Source organism: Dermacentor variabilis, chromosome 3 (assembly GCF_050947875.1).
Source record: "Dermacentor variabilis isolate Ectoservices chromosome 3, ASM5094787v1, whole genome shotgun sequence".
Taxonomy (NCBI): Eukaryota; Metazoa; Arthropoda; class Arachnida; order Ixodida; family Ixodidae; genus Dermacentor; species Dermacentor variabilis.
In genome coordinates, this window is record NC_134570.1 from 228,796,200 (window position 1) to 228,812,807 (window position 16,608).

The 16,608-nt window shown below is 47.2% G+C and overlaps 1 protein-coding gene across 1 annotated transcript in view; it reads right to left on the bottom strand.

Moving 5' to 3' along the window:
• Git (ARF GTPase-activating protein GIT1) overlaps positions 1 to 16,608 on the bottom strand; it is a 258,810-nt gene that overhangs the window by 226,458 nt on the left and 15,744 nt on the right. The window contains exon 3 of the mRNA XM_075686917.1: positions 15,596 to 15,705. Within this exon, the coding sequence (XP_075543032.1) occupies positions 15,596 to 15,705 (110 nt within the window). The remainder of the gene's footprint in view (positions 1 to 15,595; positions 15,706 to 16,608) is intronic.

Here is a 16,608-nt window from a genome sequence, read left to right on the forward strand (position 1 = left end):
GAATTATGGGAACGACATGGATTTGCCTAAACTTCGTATTTTTGGCCTTAAACAGCTTCGCCACTTTGTAAACTAGTCACTTTCAACAATATACTGCGTAATAAATAATTAAATAAACATCATTCAAATTGTGCGACGGTAGGGTTCGAACAGAGGAACTCTAGAACAGAAGCCCGATATTGAAACCATTAAGCCATCGACACATGTAATGACAAGTGAGTGCAACGCCCTTATGAATTTATCGCGGGCATGCCAATGCATTGAGATGCTTGGCGCGTTTCGATTCACCAATTCTGACTGTCTCTCCAATCTTGACGCGGCATCATAAGCTCTATCGAGAGCAACTTGGGGATAGTTCCTTTCTGTTAGCGTTGTTTTAAGGTTATTTAGGTGGTGGATATAATTGTAGTCTTCACTGAAGGTTCTTCTTATTCGTTTCGCTTGTCTGACAAAAATTCCTTGCTTTCAGTGTTGAGGGTGATGACTGTTGTAGTCTAAATATTGCTGGCTATCCGTAGGCTTCCGGTAAAGTGTCATTCTCAGTTTTCCATATTCTATATAGACAGTCATGTCCAGGAAGTTGATCTGAATAGGAGAGTGGTGAGCAGTAAATTTAATACTCGGGTGAAAGCAATTGAAATGGCTAATTAAGTCAGTTAACGCGCTTGTGCAGTGTTCCCATATTATAAATATGTCTTCAATGTAACGAAGATAGGTGTGGGGTTTTAAAGGGTAGCATTTCAACAGGTCTGCTTCAAGCTGTCCAATGAAAATGTTCGCATACGTGGGAGCGAACGGTGTTCCCATGCTAGTGCCGAAAGTTTGCAGGTAGTGAATAGAATCGAATTCGAAATAGTTGAGCGTGAGAGCTAACCTAAGGAGCGACAGGTACACTTCAGGAGTGTGTACTTGGGGATTGATTGCGAAGGATTTAGAAACGGCTTCAATTCCTTCACTCATGGGTATGTTGGTGTAAAGGGCAGAAACATCCAAAGTGACTAGAATAGCGCGGTCGGAAAGGATTTGGTTGGTGTTGATGCCGTCGATAATTCGAAGGAAGAACTCGCGAAAAGGGATGATATTGTTAGAAAATATGTTTATGTATTTACAGGGTGGAATGGAGGTCCAAGAGGAAGCCACAGGCCAGGCCCAGCTGGCGCAGAGTAGCCCAAAATCACACGCGTGCACTCTACTTCTTTCTCTGCCTCAGTCTCGCAGTGCTACGACATTTTCCTAGGGGCAGACGAAGCTCACTGAGCGAGATAAAGGGACCTGTGATGGTACTGCTTGAGTCTGGCCACATGAACAACGTGAACGCCGATTACTTGCCGTCACTTTGGCGACGACGTAGTTCACATCATTCAAGCGAATGAGTATAACGAATGGTCCCATGTTAGTGGCGAGAAACTTGCGGTACAATCCCTTTTTGCAAACAGGTGCCCACAACCAAACATAGTCACCGGGAGTAAAGCTGATGGGGATATGCCGCGCATCATAGTGAATCTTGCCGTTGCCTTGTGAGGACAACGTCCTAAGATGCGCCAGTCGGCGTGCTTCTTCAGCACAACACAGAGTTTGGGCGATGGAAGGATCGTCTTGACACGATAAAGGTAGAATAGTGTCCAGAAAACTCTGGGGAGCGCGTGCATACAGCAAAAAGAATGGCGCATATCCAGTAGCTTCGTGCTTGGCACTATTGTACGCACATGTTACAAAAGGTAAGACGTCATCCCAATTTTTGTGGTCAGCAGCGACGTACATTGATAACATGTTGGTAAGGGTCCGATTCATCTGCTCTGTGAGGCCATTGGTTTGCAGGTGGTAAGGAGTGGAATGAAGATATGCAGAACCACAAAGCCATAAACGCTCTTCAACGACGTCGGCGGTGAATTGCCATCCACGGTCACTGATGACAACCCGGGAAGCGCCATGACAGAGTATGACGTGATGCAACAAAAATGAAGAGACATCTGCTGCAGTGGCAGATGGAAGTGCCGCCGTTTCCGTGTAGCGAGTAAGGTAATCTACGCATACCATAATCCAGCGGTAGCCAGCTGATGTCTTTGGGAGCGGGCTGAGCAAGTCGATGCTGACATTTTCAAAGGGTAACGTCGGTGGTTTAGCTGGTTGCAAATAGCATGCTGGAGCCATCGTCGTTTGCTTGAGGCACTGGCAAACAGTACAGCTGATGACATACTGTTTCATTGTTTCCCAGAGCTTGGGCCAGAAAAATCTCTGGCGAAGTAGGTGTAGTGTACGTGCAAAGCCAAGGTGTCCGGACGTAATATCGTCATGCATGGAACTAAAGGACAGCACGGCACAGGTTTTTGGGCATAACTAGAAGCAATGGAGGACCATCAGCCAAGTAATTTCTTTTGTACAGTAAACCATTATAAAAAGTAAACGGTATTGTTCCTGCTGGCTCACATGCAAATGCCCGTCGGGATTTCAAGGTAGGGTCGCAACGTTGCTCGCTCTTGAAGGTACTCAGGTCTGGAAAGTCGGAAGAGATGGAAACTAGGTGAAACTAGGTCATCGAAGTCATCATCGTCAGCTTTAGTGTGCGGCGAAGGGAGACAGGATAGGCAATCAGCATCCGTGTGACAATGTCCACTCTTGTAGTTGACAGAAAAGCTGTACTCTTGAAGGCGCAAAGCGCAGCGGGCCAACCGGCCAGACGGGTCACGCAGCCCAACGAGCCAACAGAATGAATGATGGTAAGTCACTATCGTGAATGCACAGCCGTGTAGATACGGATGGAACTTCTGAATGGTGAAGACGACTGCTAGACACTCGAGTTCAGTAATGGTGTAGTTTTTCTCCGCTTTTGTAAGTGTCCAACTAGCGTAGGTAATGACATGCTGATGGCCACTGCAGAGCTGAACAAGCACAGCGCCAATACCCACACCGCTGGCATCAGCATGCAGCTCAGCTGATGCCTCCGGATCAAAATGCCACAGAACCGGTACAGAAGTCAACAAAAATTTCAGCTGTTGGAACGCCGACTCACAGTCAGCAGTCCACAAGTATGGGGTGTCTTTGTGAAGGAGAGACGTGAGCGGAGAGGCAAGCTGTGAGAAATTCTTGATAAAGCGCCAGCAACTTGAGCAAAGGCCCAAAAAGCTTCAGAGATCTTTCACTGTATGTGGCTGCTGGAAGTCACGAACCGCTGCTATCTTTTCAGGGTCCGGTCGTAAGCCGTCTTTGTCGACCAGAAAGCCTAGTACAAGGGCTTGACGCTCACCGAAATCACATTTCTTCGAGTTTAAAATAAGGCCAGCTTGCTGTATACAGTCAAAAACGACCGACAGGTGCCGATTGTGCTCGTGAAAAGTACGGCCGTAGATAATTACGTCATCTAAATAGCAAATGCAAATTTCCCATTTGATTCTGTGGAGCACGGTATCCATAAATCGCTTGAATGTCGCTGGAGCATTGCATAAGCCAAAGGGCATAACGTTGAACTCAAAGAGACCGTCAGGTGTCACGAAGGCTGTCTTCTCCTTGTCTGAGGGGTGCATAGGAATTCGCCAATATCCTGAGCGTAAATCAACAGAAGAGGAATACGACACGGAGTGGAGGTAGTTGACGGTGTCATCTATGTGTTAGGCGGTACACGTCTTTCTTTGCGATGGCGTTCAGGCAGCGATAGTCCACACAGAATCTCCATGTGTTGTCTTTCTTCCTGACTAGGATCACAGGAGCAGCCCAGCGGCTACATGGTTCCTGGGTCACTCCCTTCTGTAACATTTCACTCCTTTCTGTAACAAAATCAAATACTGTGGCGTAGCGAGCAAGCACTCCTTGAAGCAGACACTGCTCATTAGAAGACAGCGACTTGTTAATCATGCGCTTAAATCCAGCAGAATTATTAGGGCTGGAATCGGGGTTGGATTTTTTTTCCGGCAGTTGACATTTCAACCGTTCCGACGCTGACAATGGCTTGTTCGTCAAAACTTGCCAGTTTAAGTCCTGGCGGCAATGTTATCGATTGGGTTGAAACCTTCACTGTCCCGAAACGAGTACAACTATCAGTGGTGACAACGAGGGAGCGAGGGACTATCACATTTTTCTTGAGTGCGTTGTTATAATCGGGCTCGGCTAAACCACAACAAGAATCCGTACAAAGGCAAGAAGTATTGACAGGTACAAACATTGCAGCCTGAGAGGGCAAAAACATATCTTGCGACATGGAGAGGACGTCGGTGGCATCACTGGTGTTATCTGTCATTGAAGTTTGCACGTCGCGGCGAAGAGAAATCGCGCCATTTCCACAATCCAAAGTTACCCCCCACTCACGCAAGAAATCAATTCCTAAAATAATGTCATGCATTGTACGTGCAAGCAGAGTAAATTCACTTCTAAATTTCTGGTCCCCTATCATAACTGAGACAGAACAGACCCCAAGTGGGCGTAACATTTCCCCACCAACTTCGCAAACGGTAGCGTTCCGATCCCAAGAAAACATAACTTTTTGTCCAAGACGATTTTTGAAGGACAGGCTCATAACAGAAACTACCGCCCCAGTATCAACAAAAGCAAAAGCACTCACATTGTCAACTAAAACATACACTTTGTTTTTAAACAATTTTGCGCAAGGGGGTCTTGATGAAGATGAATTTATTGTGGCCTGCCTCACCCCCGTTGGTCACACCAGCTAGTTTCCTAGCATCGGCGGTGACACCGAGCGACACTGAGGTGATGGAAAGCGCCATTGTGTCGGTGGTAGTGTGAGGCTGCGCTCGGAAACGGGGGAGTCACTGCGATTTGCACGTCCCTGCTGAAAGGAACTGGGATACGGCCGGGGCTCGTCAGCGGGGACATGGGGTGTATAGGAATTAAACCATGGAGCATGCTGCTGGCGGTGGTGGCAATACCTAGCAATGTGTCCAGGCACACCACAGCTGTAGCAAATGTGGGAGTCGCGACTTGTCGCGGGTGACACCGGTGACATGGGTGTCAGGGGTAGAAACGGACTCTCAGGCTGGTTGTAGGAGGGAAGAGCCCGCAGAAAAAAACGATGTGGTGCATCTTGCCGCCGTCCTAGACTTTTCGGTTGCGGTGGAAAGTTGCTGCTCTCCAGACGATCAGCATAGGTCCTGTGAGGCTCTCAGTAACTCTGACATGCCCAGGTGGTCGGTGGCACACGAGAGCGATCGTCAAATGCGCACTGATGGCACACATGAGCGTCATCAACAACTTTAAGGCATTCAAGCTCTTCTTTAACCACTTGCCGAACCACCGAGGAGATGTTTTCGTGGGTTGGGACGAACACACTTGCAATAGTAGTGACATTGTCCAAGCGTCCAAACTTTGGTCCAATCCCTCTCATTTTCAGTGCTTGAAACGCCCGGCAGTGTTTCTTCAGATCAGACAAAGTACTAAGATCTTCCTTCGTTATAAGAAAATTATAAACATCTTCAGCAATTCCTTTAAGCAATGTCGTACTTTGTTTTCGTCTGTTATGGTGGAGCTGACGATTCCACATAATTTCTAAACAGCCACTGTGTACGTTGTACAAGTTTCGCCAGGTATTAAGCTCATCGTCAAAGCGTCTGCTCAGCCTTCTTTTTCTTACAGATCGGGTTCCCGAAGCAGTTGGTGAATTCTTCCGCAAAATTATTCCAGCTTGTTATAATGTTCTCACGGTTTTCAAGCGAGAAAAAAAACCATGTTATCAAGCTGCTTTGTAGAGCTCCAGTGGTTGTGGCAACTCACTCTGTTGTAGTGTTTAAGCCAGTCGACAACGTCTTTCTTCACCTATAGAATTGCACACGTGATCCCTCTATGGCTGAAACAACAACTGTATAACGCACTTATTACCGCAAAGCTGTTTACCTCTAGCATCCAGCAATTCTTTCGTGGTGGTCCACAGAAAACTCGGCTTTCTAGAAATCGGCGATTTGGCACAAAAAACACATGTAGCGCATGCGCACGTGGGCGGCATGGTGTCAACCATGCATGATTGATCGCGGTGAGAGTACCGTATCACGATTGGTCAGTCTATCAGTCCACAAGAATAATGAACACATACAAGTGAATCTGCATCCTTAAATACTTTTTTTAAAGACATTTAAAAAAGAAATAAGAGATTGGTTAGGCTTGATTCTCAGCTAATATAATTGAATCAATGAGTTTATAAAATTAAACGTGTTTTCTGCCATGAATTACATATATTTTCTTTTCAGAATCCACATGATATGATTTCATTTAATATATTTCTTCTTGCATATTTTTCTATTGATACAAATATGATTGAATGCATCCATGCCCTGTTTCCATTTCTTTATTTCCCCATGTTATTTTGCATTATTTTAGCACACAATTAAGAGGTTAGACCTTTTGTGCACATTGTTGCTGTATAATGCTCTATAAATTCGATGATGTCTACCTTTATTTTAAATATTGATTTGTATAATTTTAGCACACAATTAGAATCTGAAGTGTTTAGTTGTACTCAGCCCTTGCTGTACACTGCTCTATAAATTTGAAGATATTTGAATATTGTGACGCTCTTACGTGCATAGTGGGTTCACGCCTCAACAAACAGTGGGGGGGGGGGGGGCACCGAAGGGTGGTGAACGAAGAAGACAGGTGGCTGCCTCGCTGAATCTCGACAGGCGCTCAGCTGATCAAGGCCATCACATCTAACTCTACCCGGCTTCAAAGTAACGCCTTTTGGGGGCGTAACAATATACTGACAACAGACATTGCTACCACAATTTTTCACAATACACAATGAATTAATTGGCCAATGTTGGCCTGATCAATTAATTAATCTCAATTAATCAGCTTGACTACACTCCCTCCAGCACTGTCACATGCAACTGCAACCTGAATGCTCCTACGCGGTATCGCAACCCGGCCGAATGGCGCACTCCAGACGGCAGGCCTATATGCTTCATTTGAGGCACTATTGGCCACATTTCACATCACTGATGCTTTTTGTGGAATTCAACCCCCTGGCCCTGTGTCCCATTCCACCGCCAGCCTCATGCTGCTTCTCACTTCCCACTGCAAATGCAACCAGTAACTCCTGGTGACACTTCTCTGCCCACCCGATCTAGCCGCCCTGCTTCACCACATCGCCACTTCTCCCGATTACCCCATCTCGTTGATTACAGTCCCCTAGCTCTTTCCGGCGCACACTTTCAGAAAACTAATGTGTGCAGCACCCAGAGGTGATGCTGCTAAAATTACGCAATGCCAAAATCCTCTTCTGACCTTGCCCACACATCGGAACCTCATCAAAGTAAATGTAGATGGTGTACCTGTTACGGCTCTGATTGACACAGATGCGCACGTATCTGTGAAGAATGCTAAGCTTCGCAATCTTCTCAAGAAAGTCCTCACTCCTGCCCCGTCACCTGTGGTCCGAGTCGCCGACGGTGGAGCACCAACTGTTATTGGAATTTGTCCGGTTCATATAAGTGTCGCCGGACATCATACTTGTGTTTTATTTTATGTTCTAGAACACTGGCCCTCACGACCTAATCCTGGGACTTTACTTTCTGTCAGCACATTTCGTTGTGATAGCCCGTTCTGCTGGTGTTGTGCAACTCGCTCTACCCGTTGCTATTGACCCTCCCATAGTGCTCCAACACGGCTGTTCCACAGAGCCTATTCGCCCCCCTCACCTTGCCATTACATACACAGGTGTTTCACTCGTTCCGCCTATACCAGACGGTGACTACATTGTATCCCTTCATCTGGATGTCCCACTCTCGCATAAGGCCAAGATATAGTCCGGCGTTCTCGGCACGCCGGGCCGCGGCAGGCGAAGTCGGATACGCTGCGCTAGCGACGCCAGGGGTGCAAGAAATTTGCTTCCTCTAGAGTTCTGCGTGCGCGTGCAACTCGAGGCTGGCGCCATCTGTGCGTCTGGGAGCGCAACTTCACCGCCGCGGCGAACAGCTGTTTACATGGCGCATGCGCGTCTTGCATATACCCTCGTCGTTCGGGTAGTGCGCGCGCTTCTCGTTCCGCGCGCTGTTTGTGCGCCTAAAACAAAAACTTTTGCGGAATGGCGTTAACTTGTCCTGACAGCCAGAAAAGAAAAAACATAGGGTTTTACGTGCGAAAACCACTTTCTGATTATGAGGCACACCGTAGTGGAGGACTCCGGAAATTTCGACCACCTCGGGTTCTTTAACGTGTACCTAAATCTAAGCACACGGGTGTTTTTCGCATTTCGCCCCCATCGAAATGCGGCCGCCGTGCATGACAGCCAGAACATCGCACTCATATTGCTAGTACTTCGGCTACGTCAAACACGGAAGCGGAACATGTATGTAGTACATGCGAAAGCTATTCGACAAGCGCCCTCAACTCGGCGACTACCACCAACTAGTACAGGAGCTGCGAAATGCAGCTTACCTGTGGCAAGACCACACTGCTTTCGTATAGCTTCCCACGCGTTGTTCTTCCGCTCTGTGTCGCGGTAGTCCATGCGTTTCACATCGTATACACATGGAAGGTTGCAAATCGCTTCAAGCAGGCGTCCTCACTCGCGCTGTCATCCCACACGGATGCTGAAAAAACCACAGCCGCACTGTCAATACGTGCACCGCAGGCCGCCATTCTGCCTTCTGCTCGCTGCCGCTGCAGCGCGCAGTGCATTCTGGTCTAGCGGCAGCCGCGTGAAATAGAACACGCTCTATGTCCGCGCCGGCGGCGTTGTGCTCGCCAAGCGCGCCCGGGCACGCCGGCTACGCCGTGACGCCGGACTGTAGACTGCGCGCTTTTCACCGACGTCGCTTAACCACGCCGCGCGTGGCCGCGCGCGCGCGTTACGCCGGACTATATCTTGCGCTATAATGTCGCGTTCCCTCACACCATCATCACCATCACGAACAACACGTCTTCTGCTTGTGAACTTTGGACTTTGTACACAATCACGATGGCCCGAGTCTACCACATTCTGGCTTTAACTTGTGAAAGCTGAGCTTTCACAAGTTAAAGCCAAAACGTGGTGGTCTCCTGTGCAACTCTTGCTTCACCTCCTGCCCCTTCAGAATTGAATGCCTTAATGAAATGATTGCTGCTGACCTTCCACCCAAGTGTGCTTATTAACTACGTTGCCTCCTTGCCTCGTACTGGGACATTCTATCTTGGAGACTGTCCTCTAAGACAAACATCTGTTGTGAAGCACCGAATTAACACCGGTGATGCGAGCCCGATCCATCGGTGACCCTACCGCGCCTTGCCTACTGCCAACACAAAGTTGACATGTCAACACAAGTTGACACAAGTTGACACAAAGTCTTGCCAACAGAAAGTTGACATGATGCTTTTTCGTAACAACATTGAATCTCCTTGCAGCCCATGGGCATCCCCTGTTGTACTAATTAAAAAGAAGGACAACAGTTGGCAATCTTGTGTGGATTATCGGCACCTCAACAATGTAGCAAAACAGGACGTTTATCCATTACCATACACTGACGATACCCTGGATTACTTCCATGAAGCACTATATTTTTCGTCTATAGACCTTCGTTTCGGCTACTGACAAATTACTGTTGATGACATAGACAGCAAGAAGACGGCTTTTATTTCTCCTGATGGCCTTTATCAGTTCATAGTGATGCCTTTCGGTTTCTGTAATGCCCCAGTCACATTTGAACGAATAATGGACTCCGTCTTACACGGTTTCAAGTGGTCCATCTGCCTTTGCTACCAAGACAACATGATCATTTTTTGTCGATTTTTGCGATGCACCTCGAACGCTTATTGACGATCCTATCTGCTTTCTATCAGGCAGGGCTGCAACTAAATTCATCAAAATGCCACTTCAGTCGGGAAATTTCTGTGCTCGGACATCTCATTGACTCTTCTGCCGTACACCCTGATCAAGATAAAATATGGACAGTGAAGGACTTTCCCGTGCCAACATGTGCCAAGGATGTTCGCAGCTTCTTGGGCCTCTGCTCCTACTTCCATCGGTTTGTCTGAAATTTTGCTGACGTTGTGGACCCTCTCACTCAGCTCCTCAAGAAAGATGCTGCCTTCATTTGGAACCCTAAGCAAGCTGGTGTTTCCACCGAGCTGATTGGGCTGCTTACCCCCCCCTCCTATTCTCACTCACTTTAATGCGGCAGCTCCAACAGAAGTCTGTATCGATGCCAGTGGCCACAGTATTGGAGCTATCTTGACCCAGAAACAGCAAGGGCGAGAATGTGTTATTGCCTAGGCCAGCTGCGTTCTTTCCCCTTGGGAGCACAAATATTCTATCACTGAATGCAAGTGTCTGGCTCTTGTGTCAGTGGGTAAATTCCACCCTTATTTGTATGGCCGGCAATTCACAGTCATCACTGATCGCCACACTCTGCGTTAGCTTTCGTCACTGAAAGATCCTTTGAGACAAGGCGGCTGCTGGGCTCTGTACCTTCAAGAATACAACTACCGTATTTACTCGTGTAATGATCACACTCGTGTAGTGATCACACTTGTGTAATGATCGAACCCCTGAATTTTGTCGTCAAAGTTTGCTTTCTTAAATTTTCTGTGTAATGATTGCACCCCGAACTTGCCACAGCAATATGTCATGTGGCAAGTCTAGCTAATAATGATCGTGCTTACCATCTGTCGAATGCTATGTGAACGACTCTTCAAGACAAACCATGCGGTCTGCACGCACCAAACATTCTTAAGCAGGTGCCCCATTTCATTCCTTTCATCATTTTTCGCACTTCCATGATAAAAAAAAAGCTACAACCAAACTTTATTATGTGTAGGCTTTATAATGGTTGTGGTCAACAACAACAACAACAAAAAAGGTGCCTTTCGATTTTTCTCGTCTGCACTCAAGGGCACGCTACAAATCGCAAGCAGCAACGTTTACACTGATACATTAGAAGTGTACCCTATTCATATGCTGACGCTTGTAACACAGCTAAGTTATCCGCCCACACTTAGCGGAAACGTGCCGTATGAGGATGGTAGTGAAGACAAATGCCTCAGTTTCCGCAGCATGCCCACCATGTGTTCCTATGTCACTGGCAGCTAAGCATGCCCATCTGTTTCTGTCCCCTCAAAGTGGACATGGCTACGTTATTGTCGCAAACTTTACGATATTAATGATATCATTCATCACTGATACGAAAGAAACTGTTTCAATGCATGTAATGTACTCACGAGAAGAAAAAAAAATTGTGTTCAGTGCATTCGGCTTGCTCCGCCGGCCGCCATTTTTGTTTTCGTGTCCCGCACTACATACATCGGCAGCCGCCTATTTGTTCACCTATTATCATCCCGCAGCAAATGCGGGATGAAAACAATTTTCTTTTGCGGGAAATTTAACCCGCGTAATAATCGCACCCCTGAATTTGCGTCAATTTTTTTTACAGGAAAGTGCGATCATTAAGCGAGTAAATATGGTATTCCGTTGTATACAAGAGCGGCTGGTTACACCAAGATTCTGCCGACCCACCTGCTGTTTCTGTTCTCTCTTTGGCTGCTTTTGCAATATCGGAGTGGAACAACATCGGGATGCCTCCTTACAAGACCTTATTCAACGGCTGACTGCAGCGACAGCCGATCCTTACCTTTGCATGTTTGAACTTAAGGCAGCCTATAGCTACACGTGTGCGGTATTTGATTGCTTGAATGAGGTGCGTGGGCGCCATCACTCGAGAAAAGAGGACGAAGAACGAAGTGGGTTCCCGCTGTGAATCTAACCGGTGTTAGATACGGGACCGTTTCCTGAGCCTACTGCGAGTTCCCCAGACCACATCGAATCGCACCACAGCTAATTAAGGAGCGCAGAAACATGGATGCCACATTCCTGAGGCACGGCACGTGCAAACAAGTTGGCGGCCCCCACTTCGTGTGCCGCCGGTGGAGCTATTCACTGCTTGACTCTTCCCGAAAGTGAAGCGAGAGCCTGGCACTGTTGCGGCTAAAGTGGGTCCCGAAGCAAGACGGCTGCAATGCGCCGTGAAAACCTGGCAACGTCGCACCCATCCATCCATTGTGACGGCGCATTGCAAGTCAGCAAGGCAAGACCGCAGGGGGACCAAGCAGCGACTCTCTTCGCTGGGTGTGACTCCATCGCACGGGCGCCTACCATTGGCCGAAAATGACGACACCCGAGAGGGCTCGCTGATTGGCCGAAAATGGCGTCACCTGAGCGGGCTCTCCCATTGGCCGAACGTGACGTGTCTTCGAGACACCGAAGGGCTTAAAAGACGCAGACCGGGAGCAGCAAGAGAGCATTCCTAGAGCATTCCTTGATTCATCTCTTTCGAGCTTCTTGCCGCGGGCCGCAGCATCCGAGTTGGTGCCGGCCCATAATGACTTTAAGACTGTTAATATATGCTCACTGTAAATAATGTAAATAAACCTCCCAAGTTTTCATCCCAAAGTCCTCCTCAACTCTTACACCGGTCAGCACTGCAACCGCTGTTGTAAATATAACCTGTAAATAGTTGCTCGTCTTACTGACTAGTCCTTTGTGTAACAATATTGTACTGCTCTAACATGCACCCGGACAGGCCTGACCGACTTTTCGTTGTGCCTGCGCATCTGCACAAGACTGTTCTCGCCCAGCTTCATGATGTCCAGACTGCCGATCACCTGGATGTGCCATGGACTTGTGACCGCGTTCGTCAGCGCTTCTTTTGGCGTGGTCTTTACCATGACGTGTTCCGGTATACAGTAAAAGCTTGTTAATTCGAATTCCACAGAGATGATATTGCCACGTGTACTTATCTTTATGGGGCGACCACGTTTCGCCGCCTAACAAATGTAATCGCACAGCGCGGGATGTGCCTGCATGTATCCGAAGTTTCTGAAAAGTTATCGATGCTTCTATCCGCTGTCTGTTGTCGCCGAACCTTGTGTTATCTGATTTCATCGCATGACGTGAATGGTGTAGAACTTTGTGGGAGGCACGTGGGTCCCAACGATTAGTCTGGAACATTCGACGACTGCTGTATAAAAGCCGACGCGCTTGACCCGCTGATCAGATTTTCGACGATCGCCGACCATGTTCGCCGTTATCGTTGTGCTATAAGTGTAGCCTGTTTTGTGGGCACAGGTTCGCCCAATAAAAGTTAGTTTTGTCGTTCACAGTATTGCTACTGTGTTCTTCAACGTCACCACCACGTGACAATATAAAAATATGAATTGTAAAAAATTCAATTTAATGAAAGTCAGATAAAATATTCACCGACGATTACGATACTCCCTATTGCAAATGAGTGCGCATGCACTCACTACATCATGTTCAACACACTGGCGCAGCTAACATAACCGGACACAGCCAATGCAGGCCAATGTCGATGTGGCACTTACTCCACGTGCACATTCGTCGCGCCAACTGCGCCAACCCACAATGCATTGCACCAAGAAAGAAAGGTGCCCACGCCACTTTGCCGACAGCTGTTCAAAGCGGCGCCTAGTTTGGGGATCGTTCTGCGGATGCTTCAAAGAGAGCATCCGACGGTGTGCACATAGAAGGGGGCTGCTTTTCGACTGGTGCAATATAACTAGCCACAAGCGGACTTGCATCGGACTTACACGGCTTTATGCCAGTGCCCGCCGCAGGAGCGGGAACCTTAAAATGCACTCGCAAAACATACCACGACCTGCTGCAACGCTGGTTTCCGTTGCACTCTCGTAGCTGCACTGGCTGCATGCTGCCACGTTCCACAGCACGTATAGGTGGTGCCTAAACACGTATCCCAGTAATGTTTTCCTTTTAGGATGAGCCATGAATCTCAAAGGCTATGCTTTTTGGTACTGCGAGCCATGATAAATGCCACAGGTGGCATGTAACGTGGAAAAAAAAAGCATACAGCACCACGTCCACGTTTTTTTTTATCTTCAAGCTCTTGAGAGAGGGAAAGAACCGACCTGCAGCAGAGATGTTGGCTATGCCTGGCCAAGCGCAAAGGTGTCTCTCTCCAATCAGGCCTAAACAAAGGGCCACAGATGGAAAGAGCAAAGCTGCACAGCCCGCGCGGCGACAATAGAGTCGCCAACGTGCTCCTGTGCACCAGCACCTTCTCCATCCATAGTGGCGAAGAGTTCGAATGGTCAGTGGCTGTGTGGATTTCAGCATGAATTAGCAGGATCTGTTACATAATGCTTTAAATACATTGTTGGACGCACCGCAGTGGCTGCTTTGAATTATCTAAAATTTAAAATTAATGAGTTTTGAATTAATGTGCTTTTACTGTGTCTATGTGCGTGACCTTTGTCAAAGGGAAAAAACGCCGACAACCACTTGACATTCCATCCAACCATTCTTTTGTGTACGTACAGATCTTTTCAGCTCTTTTTCTACGTCTACTTTGGGAAATAAGTTGATTGCTGTAGCAACAGACTATGCCAGCTGATGCAATCACACAGGCTCTGCCAAAAGTTGTGTAACTGCTGTCGCCAACTTCCTCCTAGAGAATGTCACACTTCACCACAGTGCCCCTCTACAGCCCCTCACCAACCGAGGCCGCTATTTTCTTTGTAAAGTTGTTAATGTCATTCTACACTCATGTGCGTCTAAAAACAAACTTGCTACTGCTTACCATCCACATACGAATGGTTTAACTGAGCGTCTGAAACGAAACCGTACTGACATGCTGTCCATGTATGTCTCCACCGACCATTGTGACTAGGACGCATTGCCATTCATTACATTTGCCTAAATTCTTCTTACCACGATACCGCAGGCTTTTCTTCATTCTTCCTCATGTTTTGCCTTGACCCTACACTACCTTGCCACACCTGCTAGTCTCAATTTCACATCCGAGTTCCCCTGTGAAGCCATACTCAAAGCACAAGAGGTGGGCCATATTGCCTGACGTCGACTTATGGAGTCGCAGGAAAATTAGAAGCGCTTATATGATGCCCACCATCGTGACATCCATTACACACTGGGTGCCTTGGTTCTTCTGTGGTCACCGTCATGACACAGTGGCCTCTCGGAGATGTTACTTTTACGCTACTCTGGCCCTTACTGTGTCTTGCGTCAAGTAACTAACATCATGTACGAAATTGCCCCTCTTGGCTCCAGCATGGCTCAGCCTCGCTCCAATGTGGTCCATGTGGCACGTCTCAAGTGGTATCATCCGACCACCTCCTAACCAGCACCAGGTCGGTGCTTCAGCCGTTGGGGGTTATGTGACGGGCTGACGAAGACGTTTTAAGATTAGACCGAAGAAGACGATGCTCTTGACGTTGCATACTGTCTACCATTTTGTCAGCTGCTACATTTATTGTAAATATCCTGTAAATATATTTTTTACTTCTTTTACTCCTGTAACAATATGAAGCTTCTTCCTTAAATTATTAAGTTGCGAGTAGGTGCCTTGCCCTTAAATGTGTTCCGCCTTTTTGTTGACCTAAAAAGTACACAGGGTGAATGTCAATCAACTAGCCCACTTATCCACCAAGCATGTATTGATTGCATCATTGATATTCAGTATTTTGGACTGCCCAATTGTTTGGTCATTATTGCAGCCCTGTCCATCTCTAAAAAGTAGTCTCAGTTATCTCAATAATTTGCGCAATCAACATGCTGATTGTATGCCTACTAGAAAAATTGTTGATACGAGGTTTCAAGCAGAGCATAATAAACTGGGGAGTCATAACATACTGGAGGCTGTCACGGGCACTGGGCTTGCGTCGTCCAGCTGCCTTGCCTGGCTCCAGCAGCTGGTGCTCCCAAATGGCGTTGGCGCCACTTGCGTGCAGGCTGTGCACCATCTGCAGTCGCAGCAGGTGAGGCTCAATTTAGTGCAAACACAGATTCTCAAGTTAAGTTCTTGCATCATCATCAACAGCAGCAGCAGCAGCCTATATTTACGTCCACTGCAGGACCGAAGGCTTCTCCCAGCAATCTAAAATTACCCCTGTATTGTGCTAGTCAATTCCAACTTGCGCCTTCAAATTTTCTAATTTTATTACCCCACCTAATTTTCTGCCATCTCTGACTGCACTTCCCTTATCTTGGCACCCATTCTGTAACTCTAATGGTCCACCGGTTATCTAACCTACGCATTACATGACCTGCCCAGCTCCATTTTTTTTCTCTTAATGTCAACTACGATATCGGCTATCCCAGTTTGCTCACTGTTACACACCACTCTCTTCCTTGCTCTTAATCTCACACCTAACCTTTTTCATCCCATCGCTCTTTGAGCAGTCCTTAACTTGTTCTTAAGCTTCTTGGTTAACCTCCAAGTTTCTGTCCATATGTTAGCATTGGCAAAATGCAATGATTGTGCACTTTTCTTTTCAACAACAGTGGTAAGCTCCCAGTCAGGATTTGGTAATGCCTGCTGTATGCACTCCAACTCCCTTTTATTCTTCTGTAAATACGTTTCTCATGATCCGGGTCCCCTTTGAGCAACTGACCTAAATAAACATACTCTTGCACAGACTCTAGAGGCTGATTGGCAATTATGAATTCTTGTTTCCTTGCCAGGCTATCGAACATCACCTTTGTCTTTCATTAATTTGTCTTTGACATCATTAATCTTCAACACCACTCATACGCTTTCTAGGTTAAGGTCCTCAATAACTTGTTGAAATTCGTCCCCAGTGTTGCTGAACAAGACAATGTTGTCTGCAAGCCGAAGGCTACTGCAGCATTCACCACTGATCCCC